This window comes from Monodon monoceros, unplaced genomic scaffold (assembly GCF_005190385.1).
Source record: "Monodon monoceros isolate NGI ecotype Baffin Bay Population unplaced genomic scaffold, NGI_Narwhal_1 Super_Scaffold_14, whole genome shotgun sequence".
Taxonomy (NCBI): domain Eukaryota; kingdom Metazoa; phylum Chordata; class Mammalia; order Artiodactyla; family Monodontidae; genus Monodon; species Monodon monoceros.
This window is the reverse complement of record NW_021703770.1, coordinates 25,242,884-25,256,872: the sequence shown is the minus strand read 5'-3', so window position 1 is coordinate 25,256,872 and position 13,989 is coordinate 25,242,884. Positions and strand designations below refer to the sequence as shown.

At 44.7% G+C, this 13,989-nt stretch overlaps 1 protein-coding gene across 2 annotated transcripts in view; it reads right to left on the bottom strand.

Moving 5' to 3' along the window:
* SYBU (syntabulin) overlaps positions 1–10,246 on the bottom strand; it is a 72,022-nt gene extending 61,776 nt beyond the window's left edge. Inside the window, exons 1-2 of one of the 2 annotated variants that reach the window (XM_029222876.1) lie at positions 10,078–10,246; positions 8,128–8,329 (exon numbers count right to left, since the gene is read on the bottom strand). In XM_029222876.1, coding sequence (XP_029078709.1) covers positions 8,128–8,329; positions 10,078–10,101 — 226 coding nt within the window. In that variant the 5' untranslated portion in view covers positions 10,102–10,246. The remainder of the gene's footprint in view (positions 1–8,127; positions 8,330–10,077) is intronic. The other variant, XM_029222875.1, reaches the window with a different exon arrangement.
* Positions 10,247–13,989: the final 3,743 nt, after the last annotated feature.

The window sequence follows — 13,989 nt, the reverse complement described above, 5'->3', positions numbered from 1 at the left end:
CTCTCTTTTTTCTTGTCTATTTTCCCTCAGCCTAAAAACTTTATCAAAATGTCTCTGATTTGATAAACACCCTATCTTTACTTTAAATGCAACCCTTGTTTTTATTCTATTTTCTCTTTCCCATCCCTGTTAAGCTTTTTTTTTTTTTTTTTTTTTTTTTTTTGCGGTACGCGAGCCTCTCACTGTTGTGGCCTCTCCCGTTGTGGAGCACAGGCTCCGGACATGCAGGCTCAGCAGCCATGGCTCACGGCCCAGCCACTCCGCGGCACGTGGGATCCTCCCAGACCGGGGCATGAACCCGTGTCCCCTGCATCGTCAGGCGGACTCCCAACCACTGGGCCACCAGGGAAGCCCCCTGTTAAGCTTTTAAAAAAAGTTGTCTACACCCTATTTTGTACCTCCCATTCACATCTCAGCCTGGTGCAATCTGGAGTCCATCCCCACAGTTTTCTGGGACTGTTTCTACCTAAGATCCCTGATAACCTAGTGGTCTCATCCTTGAGCACTTTTACAAACACACCTTACTTACTCTTGCTGCGACCGACACCTGAACCTGTTGGCTGCTTTCTTCTGGGAACGCACTTGTCCTTTGGGATTGGAGACACGGTCACTCCTGGCTCACCTCCTCCCCCTCTATTGCCTGTTCTCAGATGCCTCGGTGTCCTTTTTCTGCGTCCTCTCGTTTTATCTCAGAGTTCTAGCCAGGGTCCTCTAACCTTCTTCCTCCATGTTCTCCCCTTTGGTAATGACAGCCATCCCCCATATTTAGAAAGTTTGCTTTACAAAAAAAAGTTTGCTTTTCACTTTCAGGAAAGACCTACGTTTGCATTGTTTTCGATAACCGAAAGAAATCCGAAGAGAACGTTTGCTTTTATGAAACAAAGCAAATATCAAAAATAGCATTCAGCATCTGTTTTGTATCGATCTGTTGTAGAGGTAGCGTGCAGCCTGAGCAGTGAGTGTGGCCGCAGAGCTGGTCCTCCAGGAACTACACGCGGCATCCCAGCATCACGCTGCCAGAGCTTTGAACTGTGCCTGTTGCGTCTGTGCTTTACCTTATTTTGGGCATCCGTTAGCAAGACGTGTCCTAAGATGACTGCTTCTTCACTCTATGCCATTTCTGCTTACAGAAGGTTTCCAAGGATGTTCTACTTTAAGATAGTGGGGAAACCTGTATCACCAAGTCCCTTCACTTCAGCTACCAGCACCTCTGACTTCTCTTCACAGCTCCAGACCTTTATCTCAAATGCAGCAAAGCCTAATCTGAACTCATTCACCAGACTCATCCCTCTCCCCAGTCCTGCTCCTCTATTTGGGTTCGTCCGGTGGAAATTTAGACACCATTCCACTTGTAATTGGTGATTCAGACACGTATGTTCTGGGGCCAACCCTCACACATATTACTTTATCATTTTTCACTTAGACTGTCACCACAACGGCCTTCAGAACAGGCAGGTTCCTCCCCATCATTCCCTGTTTCCTCCTATCCACTCTCCAACATGTGATTAGAAAGATTTTTCTAAATTATAAATCTAGTCATAAGCCAGACAACCCTTCCCTGCTGAAAACGCTTCACTGGTTCTGAAAGATGTTTAGCAATTGCAAAATGGCAGCCCGTGTGCCATATCCAACTACTTATGCGTGCTATTTGGCCCAGATAGTAAGAGAAAAAAAAGCTGAATTTTAAGAATTCTGAATATTGTTAGAAGGGGCACACACTGTCCAGTTCTAGACTCTAATTCTATTGTCATCTATCTAGGTGGCCTCACTCTTTACGTTTCTGGTCCAGCTCCTGTATAGACCCTGGATCTCAGGGGTCAAGGTTTTCACACAGCAAACAAAGCCATTCCTGACCTGGCCCTGCCCACCTTTCTAATCTTATTTCATGCTTTTAACTCAGGTCTGCTGATGCCAAGGCTTGTGTTTATCTACTACACCACACTAATGAATGCTACTTCTTTGAACCCTTGGGCTTATGAAATGTGAGAGGCCAACGCAGATAATAAATGGAGCAACAAACTCAAATGACAAGGAAGGAGTATGTGTGGAGTGGGTGTGGGTAAGAGGGACCAGACACAAAATCAGTGAGATAAAGTCAGTTGTGTGGGAAACACATCCAAAGATGTGGCATCCCATTTATTTTGGTGTCAGGGTTAAGGCAGTAAAATAATTGATTTTTCCAATCCCTGTGTTTTATTCATCTTTGTAGCCTTAGCCTGATCCTTAGCAGGCACTGAATAGATGCTTACTGGGTAATACATTTTTGTGGACATTTGCAAGAAGCTCAATGTCCTGCTACTCCCAGGCCTCAGTTTCTCTTTTTTCCATCTCTCTCAGTATACCTACTGGGTGTTCAGGGTACATTCATGTTGTACCCAGTACACCTGCTTTCAGTGTACCCCAGATAATCCTAACACCAAAGAAAGTAAATGAAAAAGAATTAAAAGTATGGCTAGGGCTTCCCTGGTGGCGCAGTGGTTGAGAGTCCGCCTGCTGATGCAGGGGACACGGGTTCGTGCCCTGGTCTGGGAAGATCCCACATGCCACAGAGCAGCTGGGCCCGTGAGCCATGGCCGCTAAGCCTGTGCGTCCGGAGCCTGTGCTCCGCAACGGGAGGGGCCACAACAGTAAGAGGCCCACGTACCGCAAAAAAAAAAAAAAAAAAAAAAAAAAAAGTATGGCTAGAGATAGTAAATCCAGGGAGAGGATTCCATAGGAAAATAAAGGAAGGAAATGCTTTCTCCTCCCTTTTGCTTTTCTACCACTTGAACACAAGCTAAACCCATTATGTAGACATAAATAATATTATTGCTAAGACTAATGACATAGGAATTGTAAATATAGAGTGAGAAGCTATAATTCCCAGGGAATGTGGAAGCATTTTCCTTGCCTCATGCTATGGGTTTAAACAGCTTGGCTGGCCACCACTTCTGCCATCTTTGATCCTTGTTCATCTTGGGATGCCACTGGGGCATACCCCGCCCATCCCTCACACAAAAGTCTCCAAACACATACAGAACACAAAGCATGAGGCTCAGACTTCAGTAGGCGTAAGAGTCATCCAGAAAGCCTGTAAGATACGGATTCCTGGGCCCTCCCATCCTGAGACAATAGGCTCAGGTGGTGCCAAGTCATCTGCATTTTAAACAAGTTTTCCTGGGGATTCAAAAGCAGACAAACAAAATTTCTCGGAAATTGAGAAACAATGTCATAAACATGAGTATTGTACAACATAAAAGATTTTCACGTTAAGTACCATGATTTGCTCTCAGGCATGGTCCAATTCCAACATGATTATCTTTTACTGTTCCCATTGCTAAGTAATTTTTAAATTAAATGTCAAAAATTTTGCTCTTGTCCCCCTGATTGCAGTTACCACATCCTCAAAGAAACATTGTCTGTGTGCCCTTCATTTGTAACCTATTTCATTGGGTACTTATTTCTGACACTGAGGCAGCTAAGCACTTGAAATATATATTATGCAACAGTGCCTAGGTCCCACGCTCATTAAAATGATACTAAATTCTTAGGGGTTTTGTTTTTTTTCTTCATGGCATGTTGGCAGTCATTCACTTATAGTGTAATTCAGTACTGCAGCTCACTCCAATCAGTTCATCTCAATTCTGATCGTTATGTTCAAAGGCTTACTCTATCCAGATGCCAAGTTTCCTCAACTGGACAAAAGCATAGCAGAAATATTTCTGTTTGGCAAGGCCAGGCAACTTTTTGGAGGCATTATCATGCCGCGGCAGGGCACCAGTCAGGTTATAATTTGCCGTAATTGTTCTTCCCAAAAACAGCAACAATGATTACCTCTAGGTCACTGGCACTCAAAGAAGGATTCCTCCTTGGCCACTGTAACCACCAAAGTACTTTCTGCAAACACCCTACTCAGGATTAGACTGTGAAGAATCTTGGATTCTGTCTTTCTGTTGATTGATCTGGTACATGTTTCTTTTTTTTTTTTTTTTTTTTTTTTTTGGTGGTACGTGGGCCTCTCACTGTTGTGGCCTCTCCCGCTGCGGAGCACAGGCTCCGGACGCGCAGGCTCAGCGGCCATGGCTCACGGGCCCAGCCGCTCTGCGGCATGTGGGATCTTCCCGGGCCGGGGCACGAACCCGTGTCCCCTGCATCAGCAGGCGGACTCTCAACCACTGCGCCACCAGGGAAGCCCTGGTACATGTTTCTTAATGGGTTAAGTCATAAACTTGACTGTGTATGTGCGTGCACATTAGAAACATGGATATAACTCAGGGAAATCACTGGTCTCCCATAAAACCATCAGCGCACTATATGCATCATCTCCCCCACCTGCCACGTTTACAAGGCACCCCAAGGAGAACTAGCCTAAAACCCAGCAATCCATCTGCCTCCTAGTTCTAAGGGGTAATTATTGCCTCATCAGAGCAAAGAGAAATGTATGTCATGCTGCTAACCACGTCAGGTGACTGCTGTATGTGACAGGCTTGCCCAGGTCATTAGCTTTTCTAATAGAGGCTGGAGTTGTGGCACAACGACAAACATGCATAACAATGCACTACCAACAAAAAACAGGGAGAAAAATGCACGGAGGCCTAGATTCAATGGGCCACACCCAGAACACAAATCACAAATAGGGGTTTTATCACTTCTCTGAGCACGTTAAAACAGGAAACATGGGGAGGGGGAGTGAGAGGGAAGGAAGATAGGGTGATTTGATGTCAAAATATTGGTTAAAAAAAAACTGACTAAAAATAAAAGAGAGGACATGAAAGCAGGGTTGTTGTTTTTTTTTCCTATTAACTTACTAGTAACTGTACTTCCTTATGTATTCTTTTTTTTTTTCTAAGAAAGCATTAGTTAACATTCATTAAGAACGTACAATGTTTTCCTTGCCATGCACACAAAATAGGGCCTGGTCTCCAATACAACATAAGCTTAGCTGTGCCCACCTGAGGTCATAGTGACTAAGACCCAGCACAAGTTGTAAGGAATAGACTCTTTTAACAGGAGAACGACGTCCAAGTGCAAAATGACACGTGCTGATGAAATGCACAAAACATATGCATCTCTTCAGAGAAATTCTGCTAATAAGAAGCTATTAAAAGAAAAGCTCTGGGGACACGCCCTCAATGAATTGCAAAAGTCACATACAGCTTCTTCCCTCTGAAATGAGATAGAGACAACATACAAATTAGCACATAGAATATCAAATCATTAAATGTTCCTCTCAAGGCTCCCGTGGGAAGGAAAGGGAGAAGGAGGGAGGGAGGAAAAGCAGGTAAAAACGGACAGGTCACTCTGAAAATAGCGCCCGGGCTTTTAATTTCACAGACCAGTAAAAATTAAAGGAAAAGCATGAGGGTGAGGGTGGAGGACATTTCAACATAGAGTTGTCATTTATTTTGCTGAAGTACAACTCCAACCACTGTTTGGATTTTTTTGTTATAATACAAACGATAGGAAAGCCAGTCTCTCAAAATAAAGGATAGCCCTTTATAATAAGTAAAGTTAACTTTATGTAAACTCAATGCATTATCCTTCTTTTAAAAACTGAATATCTTAGGACATTTGATGCTCTTCACAATTAATACAGCCTTTGATACAGATTTAGGGAAAGACTCCAGTTTGCCGTTTTAAAACTGTAATTTTCAAATTAAATTGCATTGTGTTTGAGTAACATCTTCGTCTATAATTTCACTATCAGATTGTAAGAACCCCTCTAACTCCTCATGCCCTCTTTCACATTAATGAATGTGATGATTTATAAAGAAAACAAACTAATGCACAACAATCACAGTAAGGTTATGAAGTTACAGCAGCAACAGACATCTCTAAATTATCTGAGTTTCATTCTAGCAGAGGATGGTAGTTTTAAGATTTGCATGTACCTTGGTCTCTGATCTAACTGCCATGATAACCAACATGTATTGCAGCTTCAGTGTTGAAGTGGCTGGACTAAAACCAGCTATTTCCCCCTGCTGGTTGGACGTGTTTTACAGTCTCTACCTCATTGCCTGCAGCTTCAATACTCCCCATAGTACTAAACCCATTTATTTCCCATCCATCAACTGGCCTCCTAAAGCATCATTAACATGCCCCCCAAAGACCTTGCTCCTGTCAATTTTAGTCAGCACAGCACTCAAAAGCCATCATGGGGCTTTACCAGGGCTCTTAGGAAAGGAAAGCAAAGAACGACAAGGCATCAACCCAAACCTTGGGGAATAGCCAAGCAGGAAGATGAGACCCAGGAACAGAGGGAGTCCTATCTGGAGGCAGGATTCAAGGCTAAAGATCGAAAGGTAGGTTTATAGACACCCATCATTAGGTGCTTCTGCCACTCAATTCTCAACTAGTTAATGGCAGAAGGATCAATATCTACTTTCAATTTTCATGTACAGCATTATGGCCTTGGTGGGAGACAGGTCTCCTGGGAAGGAGGGTTGATCCAGGAAATGGGTCTTGGAAAGAATGATTCATGGCCAAAATTAACAATTTTATTTGTTTGTCAAATATATTTTCTAAGATCTATTTGGGGATTTTTCTTTTGTTTTGACCAACTTTTTCTTTTTTGCTGGTAACACTGCTCACCGTGAAGTCAGTCAGAGAGAGAATGATTATGTGGAGAGAATTTCAGGAATAAATGTGGAATTGAGTTATGTAAACAAAGCCGTGTCAGTGTGAGATGATATTCCCCTGGGTTCATCCACATTCAACCAGAGTGATTCCTGAACTCCAAAATGGAGTGAAAGTAAACAGCATTGCATTCTGCAAATACGACTCTGGGTTTTTGGAATCTTAACTGCTCCAGCAGTTTTCCTTTCTCTTTCTTCCTGGGAGAGTGTCAAGCAAACCATCAGTGGGTTTCCATTTTACACTGGATTCAGCAACACGTTTTAAAATATAATACTTCGATAGAATTTTTTCAAAACCAAGTAGAGAATCTGAAGCCTTGTAGAGAAAAAAATATAAAAATAAGGGGCACAGTATTTCTAATATACAACTTATGCGTCGGGTGGAATTATTTTGTGAAAGTATATAATAAATCTAAAGCTACACTTTTAAAATCCCTGAAAATGTAATCACCAATACTAAATACAATGGAATATTGTATCCTGCTAAATTAGGGCATTAATCATAGCACCTTGATTCATATGTCCCTTTTCATGCATGTGTTAACCTTCAAATTACATTTTTCCTAAATAAATTCTAAAAATTATCCTCTGTGAAACATTCTTCATGAATCATAAGACAATCACTCCTTTAAATTTTACCCAAATTCCTAATACTTTTCAAAGAATACAAGTCCTTCTAAGTCATGTGCTTCAATTTGTATAATAGGCTCTGTCAACAGGTAACGGTGGCACCTTCAGGAAGAGATTTATGCCTTTACCAAATATACTCACAACTCTAAGGAAACCTCCTCAAACATGTATCGAAACTGACATATGTTCTTTGTATTAAGGAACATCATTTATTAAGCACCTCTACAGGCCAGGACCTGCACTAGGAATATACTTAGGTACGTGGTCTCTCTCAACCTCTCGGCTACTCTACAAGGTAGGTATTATCATCCCATTTTATGGATGTAACAACTGAGGCTTAAGGAGATTAAGCGACTTGCCCAGGGTCACACAGCTTGTAAGGGGTAGAAAGGCCAGGGATTCCGGCCCAGGCCTGTAAGGTTACAAAGCCTGTGCTCTTTCCCTCTAAAATACAAGGTCAGGCTGGTCCTGGGAAATAAACTACCTTGATCCTGACCTCATTCATTAGGAGTAGCTTTATCTTTGAGGATTCCATTAACAGAAGTACACAGGCTTACAAAGATTGCTAGTATGAAATGTAAGCTACTTTTTCCAGATTTAATGGAGGAATACATTTTACAAACAGTCATAGAAGCAAGGAGTTAGATTTCACATAGTAAATTATCAACTAGAATAACATACAAAAACAGGTATGAAATTTCATTAGGTTGAACCATTTGAAAATGCTGTGTTCATAGGTCAAAACAGCCAAAAAGATGCAAGCTCGTATCATTCATCCTAATAACTAACGTCCAGTCCTAGACTCTAAGGGGCCCTCTCCAGATGCATTTAAAATGCCGGGCAATGTACACACTTCCTGCCTTCATTCCCGCAGGTACTGTACCTGAGCAGAAGCTGTTGCTAATGGTCCTTGCTGAGCGCCCAGAGCTGCTGGGGTTGAACTCTCTGCTCTCTTCCTCCGAGAAGGGAGACTCAGACGCTGGGGACACTTGGTGCTGTTGCCGAGGCAGATGGGGCCGAAGAATCAAACGGGGAATCCGGCTCCGGGAAATCTCCTTCTCGTGATGCTGCACTCTCTGCTCCTTCTCCAAATTGGACATCAGAAATAAAACAAAAGAACATTTGTTGCCCCCTCTGAACTCCAGTCTGCTTCTGAGCTCAGTTTCTAAGAAGCCACATTTCTGAATATTGAATCTTCACAGAGTAGTCCTTGTTTCAGTAGCTAAAATGAACTCCAGAACTCTTCTACTCAGCTAAGCCTTCTAATTTACTGAAGAGCACACACTCCAGCACGGATGTACTTACACACACACACACACACACACGCACACACGCACACTTCCAGCCGCTAGCAGAAAGGCTATTCCGTTCTCTCAGGCAGCTCCTAACTCACCTTCTCATTCTGGCTTTTCCTATCACATTTAAGCTTTCCGCTCTCTCAAAGGCTCTTCATAACTCACAGCACACTCTGGTTATTACTTGATTTCCTCCAGACTTCCATTTTGCTTTCCCTGAATTAGCTGTGATACTTTCACTTCTGTTTTCATGTCTCCTCACAAAGTAGACCCCTATACCTGAAACAAGTCTTTCCTGATAGATCATGCAGCCTGATCTTTCAAATCCCCTCTCTTCCGGCCAGGATTTTAATTATTCATTAATATCCTGGTACACAAGGCTTGTTGCCAACAGAAAAGCAAACAAAAATCCAATACCCAGTAAGATGGCTCCACCTTTTACATCACGTTTAGCTTTTGTTTTCCTTACAGGTCACCCATAGGAAGAGATTTTTCTCTCTCTCTCCTTCAAAACACAGAATTAAATGCGGAGGGCCGTGCCTTCCTTGGCTTTAAAAATGCCTAAAAAGCAGCATTTTAGCAATATTTTTCAATTTTTAAAGTGCTTTCCCAACCATTATCTTGTTTAATCTTTACAACCGAGGCCATAGGGAGGACGCTAATTTGTGTCCCTATTTACAGATGAGGAAACTGAGGCTAAAAGAGCAAAGATGCTTAGCCAAACTGCTGCACATCATCTAGAAGCAGAACGGGCCTGCAGTCTGTCCAGTGCTTTTCGGGGTCACCACCACCCTTCCATATTAAAATGGACTCCTAGGAGGAGCTCTTCGCAAAAAAACCCACTGCTCACTCCAACCTCTGCAATTGAAAAAGGGCTTTGGATTAGGTAACAAACACTATTTGGAAATACGACCTCCTGCTCATTTCCACGCGGCTTACCAGGAAGGGTCGCTGCCAAAGTAAACACCTCTGGGAGGCCCTCACAGTGCAGAATTGAAGGGAAAGCCCCAGCCGCGGGTTAAGTCCCGCGGTCGCTCAGGCATCCACCCTATCCAGGGGAGAAAGCCGCACCCAGCCTCGGGGTTTGTTCTGCACATCAGTCACCCAGCAGGTATCACCCGTCAGCCACTCCGCTCGGCACAAGGCAGACCCTGAACCAATGCTGGAGTCCTTATTTCTCAGTCCCCAATACATCAAATCCTTTTTTATTCACATCACACACAGAGGACATCGACTGAGAGCTAGATCCCAAATCTCCAATTTCAGGGGATGGGATTAACCATTCAGAGTCAGTCTTTTTAATCCTCGGGCCAACCCTCCAAACACAGTATCACCTGCCCATCTCCCAGGTCTCATCACCTGAGCAACTGTCCCCTGCCTTCTCATCGTGCCCACCACCTCCTTGTCCCCGTTTACCACAACTCTAAACGTCACCCCTCCAGCTCTCACCTGACTCCCTTCCCCGCAGTGCACACCACTCCTCTCCCCCGGCGCTCGCGGACACTGCCATCCGCGCCCGCAAGACGTGCCCTCCTTACCTTGGTCTCCCGAAGGGGTCCCATCGCGCTGCCGCCCGCCGGCTCCTCGCGCCGCCGCTGCCGCCGTCCAGGAAGAGGCACCTGCGGGCACCGGGGCGAGGAGACTGTGCTGAGCCGGCGCGCTCTGCGGCCGCCGTCTGCTGCGGGGCCGACGCGCCGCCACCGCTGCGGCAGCTCGCGCAGGGCCCCGAGGGCACGCCCGGCCGCCCCGCCCCGGACGGACACGTGGTGCCACCGCGGCTCCCGCTCCCCTCCCCCGACCTCCCTCACCTGCCTGCCCCTTGGGAGGCGCCTCGGCGCGCCCCGCCCGCCCGACTTCGCTGCGGGCCCTGCCCACCAATTCCGCGCGCCCCTCCTTGTTTGCCGAGCCCGAACCGGAGAGGGCTTGCGGAGGTTCGGAGCATCTCCAGCAGGGTGACGCCCAACACCCCCTTTTTGGCACCTGGTATCGGGTTCGAAGGGGGTGCACGTCGCAGAGAAGAACCCAGAAAAGCTGTGACATCACTGAGAGCCAAACTGTAGAAAGGGAAAGTTTTTGCCTCGCGGCTGCTCCCTGCCCTCTCGGTTTTAAGTCAACTTACAGCTCCCCACACAATTACCTCGCAGGAGAGAGACGGGGCGGTCCCCCTCCACCCGGACCCCAGCCAAGCGAAAGCTGCACGACTGACACAGCATCTGGGTTCCGGAATCTCAAAGGCTGCGATTCTCCTTGGGGGATTTGCATCCGAAGAGCCTGGCGATGGCAGCGCAGCACCGCAGGGACAGAACGAAGAGGCCAGTTCCCGCGGGCTTGGGAAGCCAGGTTGCTGAGGGCGAGAAAGCCTTTTTCTCCAGCTCTGGCCCACAGACGCCCGGGAATGAGTACCAGGCACGCTGCTTTGGGGACACCGCACTTGAACTCAGAAAACCAGTTCAAGGCAGCACTCCACTACCTTCTAGCGAAGTGCCTATGTGCCTAAAGTTCTTGACCTCTCTGAACTTCAAGTTTATCCTCGTTAAATGAGGGATAATAATAATAATACCTACGTCAAGGATGGCTAGGAGGATTAGATGAGGAAAACAAAAAAAAACAGCTATACCCAGCTGATTCAAGAGAACTTTCCAAAGGGCAGTCAAATCACGTCCAGCTCTTCCGGTCAATATTTGCTGAATCCTCTTACGTGACAGACAGAAAAAGCATTTGAGGCAGACAGATTTGTTCAAAATAGCTCAAAAACCTGTTCAGCTGAGGACGTGGAATAGGGATCATCCTTCGTCTGGGTCATGGGCCTTGATTTATTACACTTATTACTGTAGTTTCATCTGATGATGCAACTCTACATGTATAATAATTTAGACGCCCTTTATTTCAGAATTGGAGAATATTCTAAGTAGCAGTGTGGATGGGGAACAGCCCGATCGTTACACCCAGTGTTCTACACGGAAGGACTGTGATCCTTGAAAATGGTATCTGAACCTCCACCATCTCATTTGTCTGCCCTCCGAAAAGCACTTTTCTGAGTCCTCAACTTTCAAATCTAGGAATGTACAGTGTGAGTCTAGAGAGAGCCTGAAATCAGAGGATTAGTGAAAGCAGTTTGCCTCCTCTATACCCATAAAGAAGCTTTATTCCATACATGTTCATGTCTTTTCAATCTACTTAGATTTGCTAAGTGAAGTTGATAATCTTACGATTCTTTATTTTGTGGGAAGAGCTTATTAATTCATACTTGTATACCTACAGCTGTCTCAGATACGGACTTCAGGAAAGTGATGTTCCAGGATGATTCCTACAGTCTATTATTTCCAAAATTATGAGCCTGAGGACATATACTGTGAGATAGGCTCGAACTGTTAACGTCAAACTGTTAAGGTACTTCTGAGGTCCCTCCTGAGAATTAAATCTGGGGGCCTAACAGCAGAAAACACCCTCCACGAAGGTGTCCAAGTCAGAACCTCAGAGTCATTCTTGACTTCTTCTCCTTCATGTGGCCCCGCATAGCAGAAAGCGTGAATGATCTCCACCCTACCCTAGAAATAGTGTCTTGAATCGGATTACTTCTGGCCTCTGTTTGACTGCATTTTCTTCACTTAGAGCCTAAACCGCAAACATCCTGGATTATTGCAAGAGCGGTCTAACTAAGGTTGTCTTGCTTCCAATCTTGCCTCTTATTCCTGTCTCGCCAGTTTTGCTATTTTTCCACGAGGCCAAATCGAGCCGTGCTTCTTCATTAAAACTCAATGATTTCTCGGTTGTCCTCCAAGTAATATTCAAACTCCTTAACGTGGCACAAATGCCTTTCATGATCTGGCTTTGTGTATCTCTCCCATCTCATTTCTTGACACTGCTCTTCTCTGGATCCTCCCTCCCTCACCACCCCTATCCACCCCTAATCCATCGCCCCTGCCACTCCCCCTCCACATACAAATGGATACCCCTTGAACTGTAGCAACTGAAGTTCTCAGGAGGTACCGTGCTCTCTTTTCCTCTAGATGGTTGCACACTCTGGTCCCTTTGTCTAGAGCGTTTCTTGCACCTCACCCACCCATCCCCCTCAACTCCTAAAGATACATTAAGTTTCATTTTAGAAACAGCTTCTTCCAGGAAACGTCCCCTGATCCCCCAAGAAGATCAGTCCTTACATACTTCCAGGACACCTGTATTTAATTCACCCCAGGAGAGCTGTTATGATCTTCTATCAGAATCCCCTGCTTATTTGTCTGTCTTCACCAGGGATGTAGGCAGTGCCTAGTACAGGTCCTGACACAGTAGACACTCAATATATAACAGTCAAATGAATGAATGCATGAATGAGTGAATTTTCTAACCCCCTATGGGGCCCATCAGTACAGGATAAAGAACATAGACACAACTTCTGTTTAGAAAATGACTCAGATAAAGCTGCCTCCAATATTTCTTTGTATTTGATGATGAGGTGTGTGCCTTAAAAAAATCCAACATGTGTTAAGTGAAAGCCTTTACTGCAGAAATGCAGGCAGTGAGAGGCAATGCTGTAGCCCTGTTGTCACCATAGCAACCTGCTGAGGGAAAGGCTGATGATTTAGTGTTCAAACGCCTTTTAGCTCTGTACTTTTGGAACCCAAGCCTGTTTTTTATGCTGTTCTAAAAGGCAAGTTTTACAAATGCTAATATCTATCTTGCCTTTAATTTCATTCAAGTGTTTCTTACGTCATTAAGTGTCTTATAACGTTTGCATTATACCATCAAAGAGATATAATCTAATACAGTATATTATAGTCATCTTTTATCTGCTTTAAAATATTCTCTGGTTTTGTAATTTTGTGGTTTTTCCTCTAGAAATGAATGTAATGCTGATTTTTTTAGAAAATAAATAATTCAGAAGGCTGGAACCCTTAAAGATTATAAATAATATCCCTGCCCAGACCTGGGAAGAACAGGGGAGATAGGGTATTGTAGGCTGGGAGAAAAGGGATGTATTTATATAATTATGGCCCCAAATTTGGGATAAATTATTTGATTCTTTGCCTATGTGAAATTTGTAATTAAGCGATTCGTACCTTTTGTTTGCACACAACTTTATATTTTCAGAGCCCTTTCACATGTATAATCTTATTTGAGCCTCACAAAAATCCGGTGAGGCATATGTTGTCAATCCCTGAAACCAGATAAGTCATAAAGGACAGGTTTTTCTTGATAGGAACCCCCCAGACTGCAAACTTCACAGAAAAGACAATACAAAGGCACTGCCGAAGAGAAAAGGTCTGCACCATTTAACCAAGATACCTCCCCGTCTCCCGTGTCCACTCCTCCTCTCAGCTCACCTGCGTCTGCTGGGGTCTCTCGCAGACTCAGTCAGGGCTGACAAAGCCCCAGCTCCTAATCCTATCAGCCGTGCGAGCCAGTGCTACCGTCTGTCTCAGTCACCCGATGGTGGGTTATCCTCACGGCAA